General features: G+C 42.9%; 1 protein-coding gene across 1 annotated transcript; it reads right to left on the bottom strand.

Annotated features, from left to right (window-relative positions):
* Positions 1-1,312: 1,312 nt before the first annotated feature.
* On the bottom strand, positions 1,313-11,189 carry TLDC2 (TBC/LysM-associated domain containing 2). Its single transcript, XM_083746681.1, has 7 exons — positions 10,450-11,189; positions 8,530-8,653; positions 5,527-5,667; positions 3,956-4,108; positions 3,725-3,820; positions 2,440-2,513; positions 1,313-1,595 (listed from the first exon to the last, which is right to left on the bottom strand). The coding sequence occupies exons 2-7, from the start codon at positions 8,575-8,577 to the stop codon at positions 1,460-1,462; spliced, it is 648 nt and encodes a 215-aa protein (XP_083602807.1). The 5' UTR covers positions 8,578-8,653; positions 10,450-11,189; the 3' UTR covers positions 1,313-1,459.
* Between the last annotated feature and the right edge of the window lie 2,769 nt (positions 11,190-13,958).

The raw sequence follows: 13,958 nt of genomic DNA, 5'->3' as shown, positions 1-13,958 counted from the left end.
GATGAAAGTAAAGTGAGCTGATTTATACATGCATGAACATTGCACTGAATTATTCCTAGATGAAATGTGTACAGATTGCATAGAAAAGCAGTACGCCCTAACCAATTGAGCTCTGTCTGAGGTGAGTTATCTATGGCTGTTTAATACATTCAAGTTGTCGATTGATTGCTCAGTCTCAGCATGCATGTGTGAACACATCTGGAATAAAATAGTTGTGTATGGCTTTGCACAAGTGTTTTTACCTGATTAGTTTTTAAAGGTTCTGCGGGCTTCTATATTGGAATAATATATCAGTTGGCCTCTTTTTTAAAAAAAGTTAAGAAAAAAATGAATCTATTTACAAAATGAGGTCAGGGATGTCACATAAAGTGACCAATAGGTGACAAAGAGGCCTGTACATGTTGATGTACAAAACAGATTAGCTAGGACGTGAAGTAGATGCCATTTTCCGAAAAGAAAATATTGTGTATAAAGTGCTATGAAAACAAAATATTGTGTATAAAGTGTTCTTCACAAACCCCCAAACAGGGAAAGACTTAAATCCCCCATAGCCACAGTCAGCTAAATTGTGCGTAAGGAGGGAAAAGTAGACTGGTTACTGCTCAACAAACCTTTGTATATGAAATACACTATTATGAAGGGAAAATCTCATTTGGGGAAACTTCTTTTAACCCTGCAAATTGCCCATTCAGGAGTTGAATGTCATTAGTAGAACGCTACTTAGGAGGCCAAGACTAGCCTTGTGGAAAGCTTCCTGTTGCCAAATTAGTGGGTGGTTTGAGGAAAGTGTAGTAACTCCAGAGGATGACAATGTGGGCTGTACCTGTGTGGCTAACTAGGCCATTCAGTGTTTAGCTTCAGTACCTGTGTGGTACTTTGCTGAGCATCAAAGAGATGGGCCTTCTCAAACCACATGATAAAGGTGCACTTGAAAGCACCTCCAGAGTTCTTGCATTCTAATCCTTATACGAAGTAATTCTATCACTAGCAAGAGCTGTGAGAACCGAGGAGGAGGGCAAGGAGCTTACTGCCTGGTCTGCCATTTGGCAAGGCTATGAGGTGTCTCTTGGGGCATCCTTCCCCGGCAATCAGCCGCCAATATTCGCATAGCTTACCAGTTCTGAAGATGACTGTTAGCAAGATCTTCACCTGCCCTGAAGTAAAAAAAGGCGAGCTTAACTGAAAATCCTTAGCTCATCTTTCTATAAGCGGGATAGTGGGGAGCAAAATTGCTAATGTTGGGTGAGAGAGAGATGAGGAAATTGCTGGGTTAATCCAGCATCTTTTCCATCCCAATTTACGGAGACAGAGGGAGTCTCTACAGCAAGTTTATGTTCATTGAAGGGGATTTGAAAAGCTGCCCCCCACAGGACGACTGGCCCAGCCCTGTTCCCATGGCACTTGCAGTGTCAGTGCAGAAGGGGACTTGTTCTCCCCCCCCCCCCCAACACACTTTGGGTTAGGAAAGTGCCCAAACTTCCAGGTCTCGGATGAGGAATTCCTCTTTGGGAGATAATGTCTCATTGTTGAATGTCTCGCAGGGCTGACTTCCTCCATGGTTCAGGTCTCCATCTAGCCACAATCCAAATTTGCCGCTGCAAATAAGGGGAAAGGCAAAACATGGCATTAACTTTCTGCAGAATGAGGAACGCAAGAAGCTTCTGATCCATAAGAAATACAGTGTGGTTTGGCTCATTTGAGTCAACAGCTCTGTAGGTATCTCACGTGCACGTGCTTTCTGCTGCCTGGGCTGATTGAAGAAGGGTTGTAGTGAGAGCCAGATTAGAGGGCTCATTGCTTCCTTTCTACTCAAATTCTTTCCCCTGCTCTGAAAGGGTTTACAATGAGCTCACCATTTTGCCACAGTCTCTATTTATACATTTAGATGCTTTGGAACTATATACAGCCAAACTGGTTTTCCACTGCAATGATTAACCATCTTTTTCCAACATGTATACAAAAGAATCCACAGTAACTTGGAAGATCTTGACGCAGAGCAAGATGATAATGTGTACTAAATAAAGCTAGACAGCTATGTCCACTCAAAGGACACACACAAAAATACCATTGGGCTTTTTGTAATCGGTATCTCAAATCATAATGACTGAAGAAGTACAGGAGAGAGGAATCTTCAGTTTGATGTCATGAAACCTAGAAATAAGTGAGGGGTGGATAGTGGTAAATTTAAAAGAGAAAAAAGTAAAAATACTTTTCACCGTGACTCACATTCTGAGGAATAACCTGTTCTAGATGAACTGTGATGGCATTTGTTTTACTTGTACCACTGATTCAGTAGCGGAGGGACTCAGGCTCCAGAAAGAGCTGCTGGCGGCGAGACCATCCTCAAAAGGTAATAATCTCACTGGGACTGCATTGCACCACCCCTTCCCTTCACAACAAATCCATTTCCACCCACTAACATCTTTCACAGTCACATACCTGCCTCCACCAATTGCTAGGGAGTCTGCATCTCCTTTCATGAAGAAGGTGTTTTTACCTGTCCACTTAAATACCTGGAGAGTAAGGAGAGAAAAAACATGGTTGAGAGAAGCATCTTGGGAATAAAAGACACAGCTGTACAACTAGAGAAAACAATCATTATTTTGTTTTCCAATGCTTACTTGAAACCTTTATATTCTTTTTCAGTTGGCAGCGTTTTGAATGTTGTGTCAGCACCCCACCCCTTAAACTCTTGCAGACTTCTTGTGAAGTTTGACTCAGAAGTAAAATGAGAAGCCAGAATTGCAACGTAATACACAAGCTCCCTATCAGGGCAATTGTCTGCATATTGGCTCTGGTGTAAGTCTCATTGAGTTCAGTAGAATTTATTGGTAGTATTTATTGGTAGGGGTCGCTTACCACTTCCTACAATGTGTTTTAATTGTGACTTCCACGCCACGCTCACCCTTGTTTCTGGAACAGTCATCTTTTCATACACTCTCTCTATACAGTATATATATTGGAGAATCCACACGGTATTGTCAAATGGTTGCTTGCAGTCCAGCATCTTTTGTGTTGATCTTCCATGCTTTACTATAACTGAATTGTGTGTGTGTGTGTGTGTGTGTGTGTGTGTGTGTGTGTGTGTAAAACAATTGAAGTAGCACCTTGACTGTTAATGCCCCATTTCAGATCTCGGGTAACTTTAAACAAGCATGTCCCCGTTGCAAGTAAAACCATTTATAGTAAGAATAGGGTTGGTCCTATAAATGTCTATCTCTATCAAAGGCCAGGATAAAAAGAAGGATGGAGGAAGGCTGATTTATTAGACCAGGCATGTCCAGCTCCCAAGAGACTGATCTACTCCCAGTATAAAAAACTGGCAGTGATTTTATTGTCATTATTTTATTGTCAGTGACCCATTGTCATTGGAGGGGGGAGGAGCATGTGGGGGTGGGTGGATTGCCTAGAGCTGTTGAGCTTTTTAGGGGGAGGATTGCACAGAGTTTTTCAGCTTTTTCCCTGTAACATTTTGTACATGATAAGGATCCCGTGATCTACCAGGATCAAATGGGGATCTACCGGTAGATCACGATCTACTGGTTGGACATCCCTGTACTAGACCAATTGCCAAATGGTGCATACTGGAAACTTTGTAGGTATACCACTTTAAGCCTGTGGCAAATCAGTGACAGGCAACATTTGTATAATTGGTAAGAACTCCAGATACTGTTAACACACAGCGATAACCTTCATACTTGGGGGATGATATCCCTTCAGTCACCTTAAGTTGTGGGGTGAAGGAAAAGAGAAATGTTTCTCCATTGCCGTAGAAGCAGCTGCTGACATGGATGGCTGTAGAAGAAAAGGCTCCAAATATCTGAAAAGGATGCAAGAGAGATGTGTTGTAACTTGCAAGTAGCAGGAAGGCCATTTAGAGTAGGCAGTGAACTGAACCCAACCAGACAGCCCCCCTCTGCTAGATTTGATAAGTCTGGCCTGTTTCAAAGCTTACCTGGCCTTCAGTGTCTCTGATAATCAACAACACTGGAGAGGCTAAATCACTCATGCTTCGGTACATAGTCTTCAGGCTAAATCCATCCCTTGCTGTACAGTAGATGAGGTTCCATGGGTGTCCAGTCACTCGTAGAGGGAGGTGTGGTGCAAGCTAAAAGGTATCACATACACAAGGTCACTTCTTTCCTTACCTCCCTCTACCCTGAGGCCTTTAATATGTTATTGGACTGCATGTCTCATCATCCCTACCCATTGGCCATACTGGCAGGGGGAATGGGAGTCCGTCAACCTCTGGACATCCACAAAGTTCACATCCTTGCCTTAAACCTATCCAACATAGGAATGTATCTTAAGTTATTCCAGCAGATCTGTGGGGAACCTTTGGCCCTCCAAATGTTGCTGTACTACAACTCCCATCAGACCCACCAAGCAGGCCCAATGGTCAAAGATAATGGGAGTTGTAGTTTAGCAGCATCTGGAGGGCTAAAGGTTTACCACACCTGCACTAGCTCAGCAGTATATCTTCTGCTTAGTAGTTCAGGTCACAGGTCATACACCCTAAGTCAGTGGTTTCCACTGGTGGTCTGCGAACCCCAGGGGGTCCATGTAACCCACCAAGTGGAGCCATGGCACATACCCATCAACCGTCCAGGACATCCCATTTTGGGGGCCCATGCTCTCGCATGGGTCATGTAACTCACACAGGAGTACTGCCCAGAAGACGCACATCCCAGTTTTGCATTGGGACATGTTGGAGCATATGGTGGCACCAATCACATAAAAAACATTTTCAAAAGTAGGGGGTCCATGGCTTGGCTTTTGAAAAACAAGGGGCCCGCAGTCCTTAACTAATTGGGAACCACTGCCCTAAGTTATTGACCACATCTACAATCTTTGTATGGGACGCAGGTGGTGCTGTGGGTTAAACCACAGAGCCTAGGACTTGCCGATCAGAAGGTTGGTGGTTCAAATCCCCGCGACGGGGTGAGCTCCCGTTGCTCGGTCCCTGCTCCTGCCAACCTAGCAGTTCAACAGCACATCAAAGTGCAAGTAGATAAATAGGTACCGCTCCAGCAGGAAGGTAAACGGCGTTTGCCAGATGCAGCTGAGTCATGCTGGCCACATGACCTGGAAGCTGTACACCAGCTCCCTTGGCCAATAAAGCGAGATGAGCGCCGCAACCCCAGAGTCTGTCACGACGGGACCTAATGGTCAGGGGTCCCTTTACCTTTTACCTTACAATCTTTGCATTCACATAGGTGAATATTAAGCCTGTGGAAATAACTTTTTTGAGACTGTCCTGGAGAATTCCACTTCTTTGCACTTGTTCCTTGTAAATGGGGCCAAGGGTCTCGTGGCCCTTGTAGAGACATTGCTTCAGCAGAACTTCCTGCTTCCTTCCTGCCAAAAGCTTGCTTTCCCGGTTAACAGAGGTCAGCAATACTCCATAATGTGTGCCTTAGCTAAGGACAATGTGTGGAAGTGATGTATAAGGGCAAAGGGCTCACCCAGGGGAGTCACTGTGATAGCAGCACTCCTTTGCTGAGTCACAGTATGAAGGGTGCTCACCTTTTGGATTTCTTCTATGTGTAGGATGTTGCTTTGCCCATTTAGCACAGGCTCATGAAATTCTGTGCTTGTCCAGACTGGGTTCTCTGGTTCAGTAGATTCCTCAGGTTCTGAAGACAGGGCTTCTTCCAGAAGGTTGGGCTGATAAAAGGACACAGACTGTTAAATGGGAAATGAATAAGGCAACAACTAAGTTTCAGAAGCTTCCCCAGTATGTAGTCTGTTGCGTCACTAGAAGGATACTCCTCAGAGAGAACTATAAAGGCAAAAAGATAAAGCAAAGTGAATTGCAGAAGGCAATCAGTCTACCCTTCCCTCTGGTCTCGTGGGACTGCTAAAAGCTTAGTCTTATAATTAATAGTACAGCAGTATGTAGGCCACAATAAAGCAATATTTTAATCTCGGGAACACCAGTTTAATGAACCAGCCTGAGCCCACTCCTCCCCTTCACCCTTTGTTCCAGCGGGTGTCTTCAGAGGGTGAGACTAGAAAAAGGGTAGATTGATTGTCTTCTGTGATTCATTTAAAGCCTTAGCAGTCCAGATGTTGTTGGACTCCAGCTCCTTTCAGACAGCATGGCCAGAGATAATGAGAATTGCAGTCCAACAACATCTGGAGGTCTACAAGTTCTCCATTCTTGATTCAAAGCTCTATTAAGTGCATCTCTAGGGCAGGTCAGAAAGCAACTCAGAAATGTCTTAAGAGCTACCCTGCAATTGTCAACTATGTAAATGTGGAGCCTTGACTGTTAATGAAAATACACCATAGTAAAATGACGGTTTGCTCTTTGCTGTGCAATTCCCCCTCCTCCGACATTAAATATTGCGATTGCAAGAGAAGAAACTAGATTCAGTACACATTTAAAGCTGAATTTATGAAATTTGCACTTTCCAAAACAATATGCAACCTGAAACAAAATCATCCTTCGGAATTTTGCAGTATGCCAACCAAACAATGTTTACAAAAATGCATATATTAAGGGAAAGTGTGCAAAAAATAAAATAAAAACGAAGATAATAGTTAAAATAGCATGTAACGATGCATTTTATTAAGGAAACTTGCTTACAGAAATGTGTACATTAGTAAAAACTGCATTTAATAAATTGATCATTAGCAGAAATTCACATTAAATGCTGCTGAATTTCTGTGAGGATTAAAAAACCCCCCAAAAAACCCTCAAACTGCTGAAAAATTCAGAGAAATGAATGTAAGATTGGAAAAATGAGAATCAAAACTGACAGATCTTTCTATCCCTTTTCAGGAGGGGTGAGCCTTCTTCCCAGCTTTTAGTGGAAAGTGGTTCGCTTGAGGGCTGCTGCACATTATCAAGGTCCTACATAGCCAATACAGTGGTACCTCGGGTTAAGAACTTAATTCGTTCTGGAGGTCCGTTCTTAACCTGAAACTGTTTTTAACCTGAAGCACCACTTTAGCTAATGGTGCCTGCCGCTGCACCACCGGAACACAATTTCTGTTCTCATCCTGAAGCAAAGTTCTTAACCCGAGGTACTATTTCTGAGTTAGCGGAGTCTGTAACCTGAAGCGTATGTAACCTGAAGTGTATGTAACCCGAGGTACCACTGTACTGTACTAATGTCCAGGAAATAAATTCTGTGTGTAGATCATAAAAGTACAATGATCCTGCACGACATCTGTGTACTCAAGCTACTGTCCTAGAAACACATGTAGAGAGGCCTCAAAATCCTATTAGCATGTGTATATGCTATCGTATCTCATCTGCACAGAGGAAAAAACTATGCTTTTAAAATCAATCTGAAGATTATGGGGTAAGTTATCCCTATTTGCTTCTATTGCCCTTACTCAGACTGAAGATGAGGGTGTAGGAAGATAATGGTGGGATATGTTTGTAGATACCCTTTCTGGGCCAAATAATAACAACAACACATCCATCTCAGTATGAAAATGCAATGCATTGGGCAAAAACCACAAAGCCCAGTATCAGCACTGCTCTTTGTCCTCTGCTTCACTTTTATCAATATAACTTTCCCTGGTGCTTCCTCAATTACACATACTTTCCCTTATCTGCAGCACCAACCTGGTTGTGGAAATATACCACCCACTTCTGTATAAATTCTACATGCTCGCTACCTTCCTTTCTTTTGGGCTTGCCACCCATCTGAATATATATTTGCTTAAGTCACTTCAAGGACATGAATATTAAAAACTGTCTACCAAATAGCCCGAGGAGCTGAGCTTAAAAGCAAAACTTGAGGTTGAAGGCAAAATCAAGGTGATGGCAACCTCCACCAAACATGATGCTTTTTCATCAAATTAATCTCCTAATCAATTAAATCCCCTTTGCACAAACGGCATGCAATGATTCTGCCTGGGTTGCCTGGTAGCACTATCTTGACCACATAAACAATGGCGCTCTCAGCCCAAACATCTGAAATAGAAGAATGATGCTCTAGACCAAAAGAAAGGAGGGAGGGAATTTAAATTCCTCAGTAACACATTGTCTACTGAAACAAACATATTTCTGTGCTGCCTGGTTTTGAGGTTGACTGACCAGTGTTTCCGTTTTCCATTAGGATATATGTATACCTTTTTGGACCTAGGAACCCAGTAGCACTAAACTCTTAACAGGCTCCCATGATGCCAGATGGTTTCAGAAAGACACAAATGCGGGGAGGGGGACATAGTACAGTGAGGATGGCTTGCAGTTTCACTTCCTAGAGTTCTAGACCTGGAAGGGATCTTGGAGGTCATCTCGTATAACCTCTTGTTCAATCTGTCTTGCTTCCCTACAATATGACCATTGGTAGGAGACCACCTCCTGAGACCATTGGTAGGAGACCACCTCCTGAGGCAGTCTGCTCAACTGTTAGCTCTTACCACTAGGAAGCTTCTGCTAACGTTTAGTTGAAATGAACTTTATGCCCTGCAGTTTGCACCCATTTGTTCTTGCCCTGCCCTTTGGAGCAACTCCCTCCTCTATTCCTTCCCTATCCCGACCCAAGAAGCAAGGACTGCTGTACATACCAGGCGAGTGTAGCGACAGCGTGGAGTTTTCATGTTTTCTGTGATCATCCAAAGCACGACCACGGCAGCCGTGCCGTTTCCTGGCAGCGAGTCAGAGAGGGGAGAGCAGGTGTCTGCCAATTGCCTGTGGAGAACACACCCTCATTCATAAACAGCATGTACTTTATTCTCTCTCAGTAAGCAGGTTCTTCTATTGCTATACAGCTATTGTCACCTGAGATCTCACTATGAAATCCTGTGGCACACAGCCTTTTCCAGTTATCTAGTGTTCTGTAGCACTGGCGAGGGAACTTCTGGCCCTCCAGATAATTGCTCTTATTAGTTTATTAATTTATGTCTCAGCATTCATATAAATTTAAAGGTGATTTGTAATTATACAATAGAAACAACCAAAATAGGTTTGAAAACAATACCCAAAAAATATGAAGATTGGTTTTAAAATAATACATATAAAGGTCGCAAGGCCAGAGACCTAATCTTTTTCATCCCATCCATTCGGAAAAACTTGTCAAAATGAAATTGTTTCCAGAAACTACAAACAGTGGGTGCCTGTCATCTCATTCTCAACTGGGAGAGTGTTCTACAAAATAGGGGCAGCCACCTTAAGAATGCTGCTCTGAGAAGCTGTGGAACAGGCTTGTGATGATATAGAGGCTTCAAGCAGAGACCCTTCTGCAGAACAACCACCACCACAATTATATGCTTGGTCCTGAGGTGTATAAGACTTTATATATTAGTAAGAAATCCTTGAACTTAACCCATAGCAGACTGGCAGATCTTGGAATAAACTCTCATCATTCCTGACCACTGCTCATGCTGGCTGGAGCTGAAGAGAGCTGTAACCCAAAAACACCTGGAGAACTCAGATTGTCCACCCCTGTTCTATGGCTTCACAGATAAAAGTCCTAGAACTGCGGAAGAGAGAAATTGGCTCTTCATAAACTATAGCTCTGAGGAGAACTCGAGTTGATTAATAACAGGTGTATGTTGAGTGTATTCTGTCTCTTTAAGAAACAGGACTGGTCTGTAATAGAAACTGCCTTCCTTGGGTGTGGTTCCTTCCATAGGTCAGTGAGACCTAGTCAGAACCTTAGTAATGTATGTAGCAAGTCCTAGCTGCTATGCTGAATTATTGACCTGTTGCTCGAAGATAGTTATTGACGTTTTCCTGATTTCCTGACATTTTCCTATACTCTTCTGTAATCTCCAACCAAGCAAACAAGAAGTATTATCAGAAGAAGGCAGAACACATTTGAGTCAAGCAAAACCATTTAAGGAAAGTGATGTGTTGGGGTAGCAGGAAAACAAATCAGGAGGGGGCAGCTGTTCAAACACAACTGTCCTTTATTGCTACATAACAAGTATGGGAAATGAAATTACACACTGGAGCTCTGCAGCATGCAAATAATGGGGCTCAAGAGGTCCAAAAAGCATTACACTGAATCAGTGTAGTGGCCTGGGTAGAGTCCCAAAGGTCTGGAGGACTGTGTTTGGCCTCTTGGCATGAAGTTCCTCATCCTTTTTCCATAGTTTACAAGGATACTGAATCTTCTTAACCCTTGTTTTTCATTAGCCACTGTGGTTCTTTGTGAAGAAGTTGAGCAAGGATGCTGTTCAGGAGCATCTGAGTATATGGGAAGACATGAGAAGTCTTGGTCTTGGACCCTTCAACTTATGACAGAGTTGCTCTCTAAAATAAAATGTGTTCCACACAAGCATTTAACCCAGGAATATCTGGCAAGGTGCCATGGGTGTCACTATGGCAGGATTTCTGAGCAGATGTCCAGGGCTCCCACTCAGCCGAATAACAGGAAGGTTCTCAAACTCAGCAGGGGCAGTTTATCACATTGAAAGGAAGTGCAGGAAACCACACCACCATCTAAAGGCTGGGGTGGCAGCAGAGTAAGAGTCTAAAATTACCTAACTGCCCCACTGCAGGCTACACTCGAGAATGGTCCTGCTCCCCCAACATCAGGAGATGCAGCTTGTCAACTCCTAGAAGATTAGCTATTGTAGAAGTGACATGCAAAAGAAACCATGGTAACATGCAAATTAACAGGCTTTATGAGTCATGGGAATCACTGCCTTGTGGGATCAAAGGCATGGGAGAGAGTTTGTAAGCCACATCCCCTAAAATTCACTTATCTACACACAGTATCATTCTCAAGTGTGCTAAAATTTTACACAGGAGATCATCATAAGAACATCAAATGAGCCCTGCTAGACTGATCAGATCGGCCCCCTCCTTCCAACAGCAGCTAGCCAATTGCTTCCAGTTAGACCATAAGCAGAGCTTGAAGGCAGTAGACTTCCCTCGCTATGCCAAACCATGCATCATTCTTATAAAATTATATGCTCTCCTCATGGTGTCTTTTTCCCTGAATTAAGAAGCCCCATATGTTTTGGCTATTTGTGGCAAGGAAAGTCCTTCAGCCCCTATATCATGCTGGTTTCCCTTTTTCTATAACTTTTGCAGCTCTATGTTATCCTTGAGATGGAGCGATCAGAGAACTCTACTGATGCTCCACCAATGAGCTGTTGCCCTTCTGCATGTTGCCCTGCTTTGGGAAGTGTGGCTATTACCCTCATGGGAAATATTTTGATTACCAGTTTTAGTTGTTTTTATTCATTCAGGCTTTGGGGAGATAACTTAAAGTTTAGGCATTAGTACTACTACCACAGCCACTATTAATATTTTTTCTCCCTGGCCTTCACCGGGTTTTTATTGATTTTATTTAACAAAATGTAAACTGCTTGAATGTAAAAACACAACCCCAAACTCTATGCAGTTTATCAACAATATAAAAACATTAAAATGAGCAATAGCAAAAGTTTTAAAAGGTATTTATTTAAAAGATTAGAATCAGCAGTATCTAAAAATAAATAAAACACATGTAACTTCTACATTCATAATGCTGTGATTATGGTTTTAGGTTTTTGTGGATTTGGCTGTTGCAAACTACCCAGAGTTCTTGATAGATGAAGGGCACGATAAAAATAAAATGAACAAAACAAACAGACTTACCTGCTAGCCTTAGGCGACCAAGAATTCCATGTAGTTGAGTGAGTGAAGTGGTGTAAGAAAGAAGGGCCACTACAGTAGCCTGCCTCTGAAACAGCTTGGTTCCCAGACTTGTAATGTAGAAACAGGAAGTACCCTTTTCACAACCAGCATGAAAATATTGTGAGTTGGTGGAGGCTGGGGTGGTTGCTATGGGTCACTTTGTCCTGCCTCCACCAGTTCACTTGGTAGAATGCTTTTTTATTTTCTTTTTTGGACTAGCCTGCTAAGAGACTGTGGTCTTCATTTCCATGCTGCCTGTTCTACAGCCACCAAAGAAACTCAGGCTACTAGCCTCTTACGAGGTCAGCATTTATTACTACTGTTTTGCAAGCTAGTAACTTTTGTGGGTTTATCTGCACGACTGATTTTTTTGCCAACCTGAGATGCTCCAAGCTCATGTAGGAGCATGTTTCTTTTTTCCAGAGGATAGCCACTGTTCCCAGTACACCCTCCTTCCTCCCGTAGAAACTTTTCTTCCAAAGATCTGATTTTTCTTTTCCATTTCACCTATACCCCCACCCCAGAGACAGCACAGCGACACAGTTCCATCTTATAGTAAGAAGGTTGGTAAAACTCAAATGCACTCGGCTGATATGACTTATTTACAAGATACTCACATTTACCTGAAGAGGGTTCTGTGGGGAGACGTCTAACAAAGCACAGCTGGGTAGGTCCCATATAAAGCAGCTGTTCTGTTGTTGCCTTGCTTAAAGCAGAGGTGTTGAGGAATCCCCTGCAAATCTCAGGGAAGCATCACTAACAATACAGCTCTGGAAATACAGCTCTGAATAGCCACAAAGTTCATATGGACTGTGAACACATACCTGGTTCTATCCAGTCCACTTTCCTTGTCAACTCTCTCAATCTGTGCCAGCGGACCAGTTGCTCATCTGCCACTCACGGGGTACAAGTTCAACACATCCATCTTGAGCCAATGGGTCCCATTATTTTGGGATCAACAGTCAGGTTGCTGCAAGTGTTGCTATTTGTAACAATGATGTTGCAATGCATGTGTTGCCTGTAAACTTTCTGACACTACTTTTCTTCCTTCTAACCCACCCCTTGTGGCTGAAGTAAGTTATCACTCATCTGTAGATGATAACGCAGATGTTCATTGAGTAAATCAGGCCGCAAATTGTTAAGCTTGTTGATGTGATGGAGTAAATGCCCACAGCCAGTCTCATTCAAGACCAAGAATATACACACACACACAAATAAAGCCCTTCTTTCTAAGAAATAAATAAATCAGGCAAGTTTGTCGGTGCCACACACATACTCCTCCTCCTCTCATTGTTGAAGTTCCCAGGCAGAGATGGTGCCTATATGCCTTTAAATGCTTTGAAGCATTAAGCAAAGCTATGGCAGCTGTGCTTCTTGCCCTGTCCACTTTTGCATTCAGTAACTAGCGGGAATCTTACTTTCTCTATGGAGACAAGTGGAGTGGATCATAGGAAAAAGTGATGGAAATACAGGGTGCAGGGTGCCTAGGATAGCCAGAGAACACCTTCAACAGATGAGCAGAAGATGCAATTTCTACAGGTGTTGCTTGTGCAAACTATATCTCCCTTGCAAACTACACACCCGTTAAACATTGTGCAGGATAACATTAGACAAGCCTACTGGGCCAGGCCAGGCCCAACTATTCCAGCATCTTGTTCTTGCAGCAGCCATTCAGATGCCTTGTGGGAAACCAGCAAGCTGAACCTGAGCACAGAAGTGCCATCCCCGTCCTGTGGTTTCTAGCAAATGGCATTCAGAAGCACTATAGGCTCAAGCCACAGTTGCAGAGCATATCCATCCTGGCTAGTAGCCATCTGATAGGCTTAACCTCAATGAATTTGTCTAATCGTCTTTCAAATACATCTACGTTGAGGGCCATCACTGCCTCCTGTGGGTTCCAAAAGCATAACTATGTGCTCTTTGAAGAAATACTTCCTGTGATCTGTCCTGAATCTTCCAACACCTGCTTTGGAGTGTGCTGCTTCTGCGGTCCTCTTTTGCATCTGCCCACCCGAAGAGTCGCTATAGCTTTGCTGGGTACCCTAAAATGCATTATTTGATGCTGCTGGAAGGTAAGGATTCAAGCACATAGATATTAGTTACACCATCTTAGCAGTGACTTCCAATTTGCTAGAAACAGAACAGGTTCATAATGCATTTTAATTTACAGAATATTGTGCACATCTAGACATAGCAGCAACACATGGAACAACTAATTCATAGAAATTTATATAAGAAGCAAAAATATACACAAACAATGGGTTTTCCTCATGGGGTGTGTCTGACAGATCCGAAGGATAACATGAGTTTTTACTTGCTTTTTTTGGGCGTGTGTTTGTTGTGTGTGCTTTTACAGTTTATTATT

Source organism: Podarcis gaigeae (genome assembly GCF_964106915.1).
Source record: "Podarcis gaigeae genome assembly, chromosome: 6".
Taxonomy (NCBI): Eukaryota; Metazoa; Chordata; class Lepidosauria; order Squamata; family Lacertidae; genus Podarcis; species Podarcis gaigeae.
This window is presented reverse-complemented; position numbering and strand designations above follow the sequence as displayed.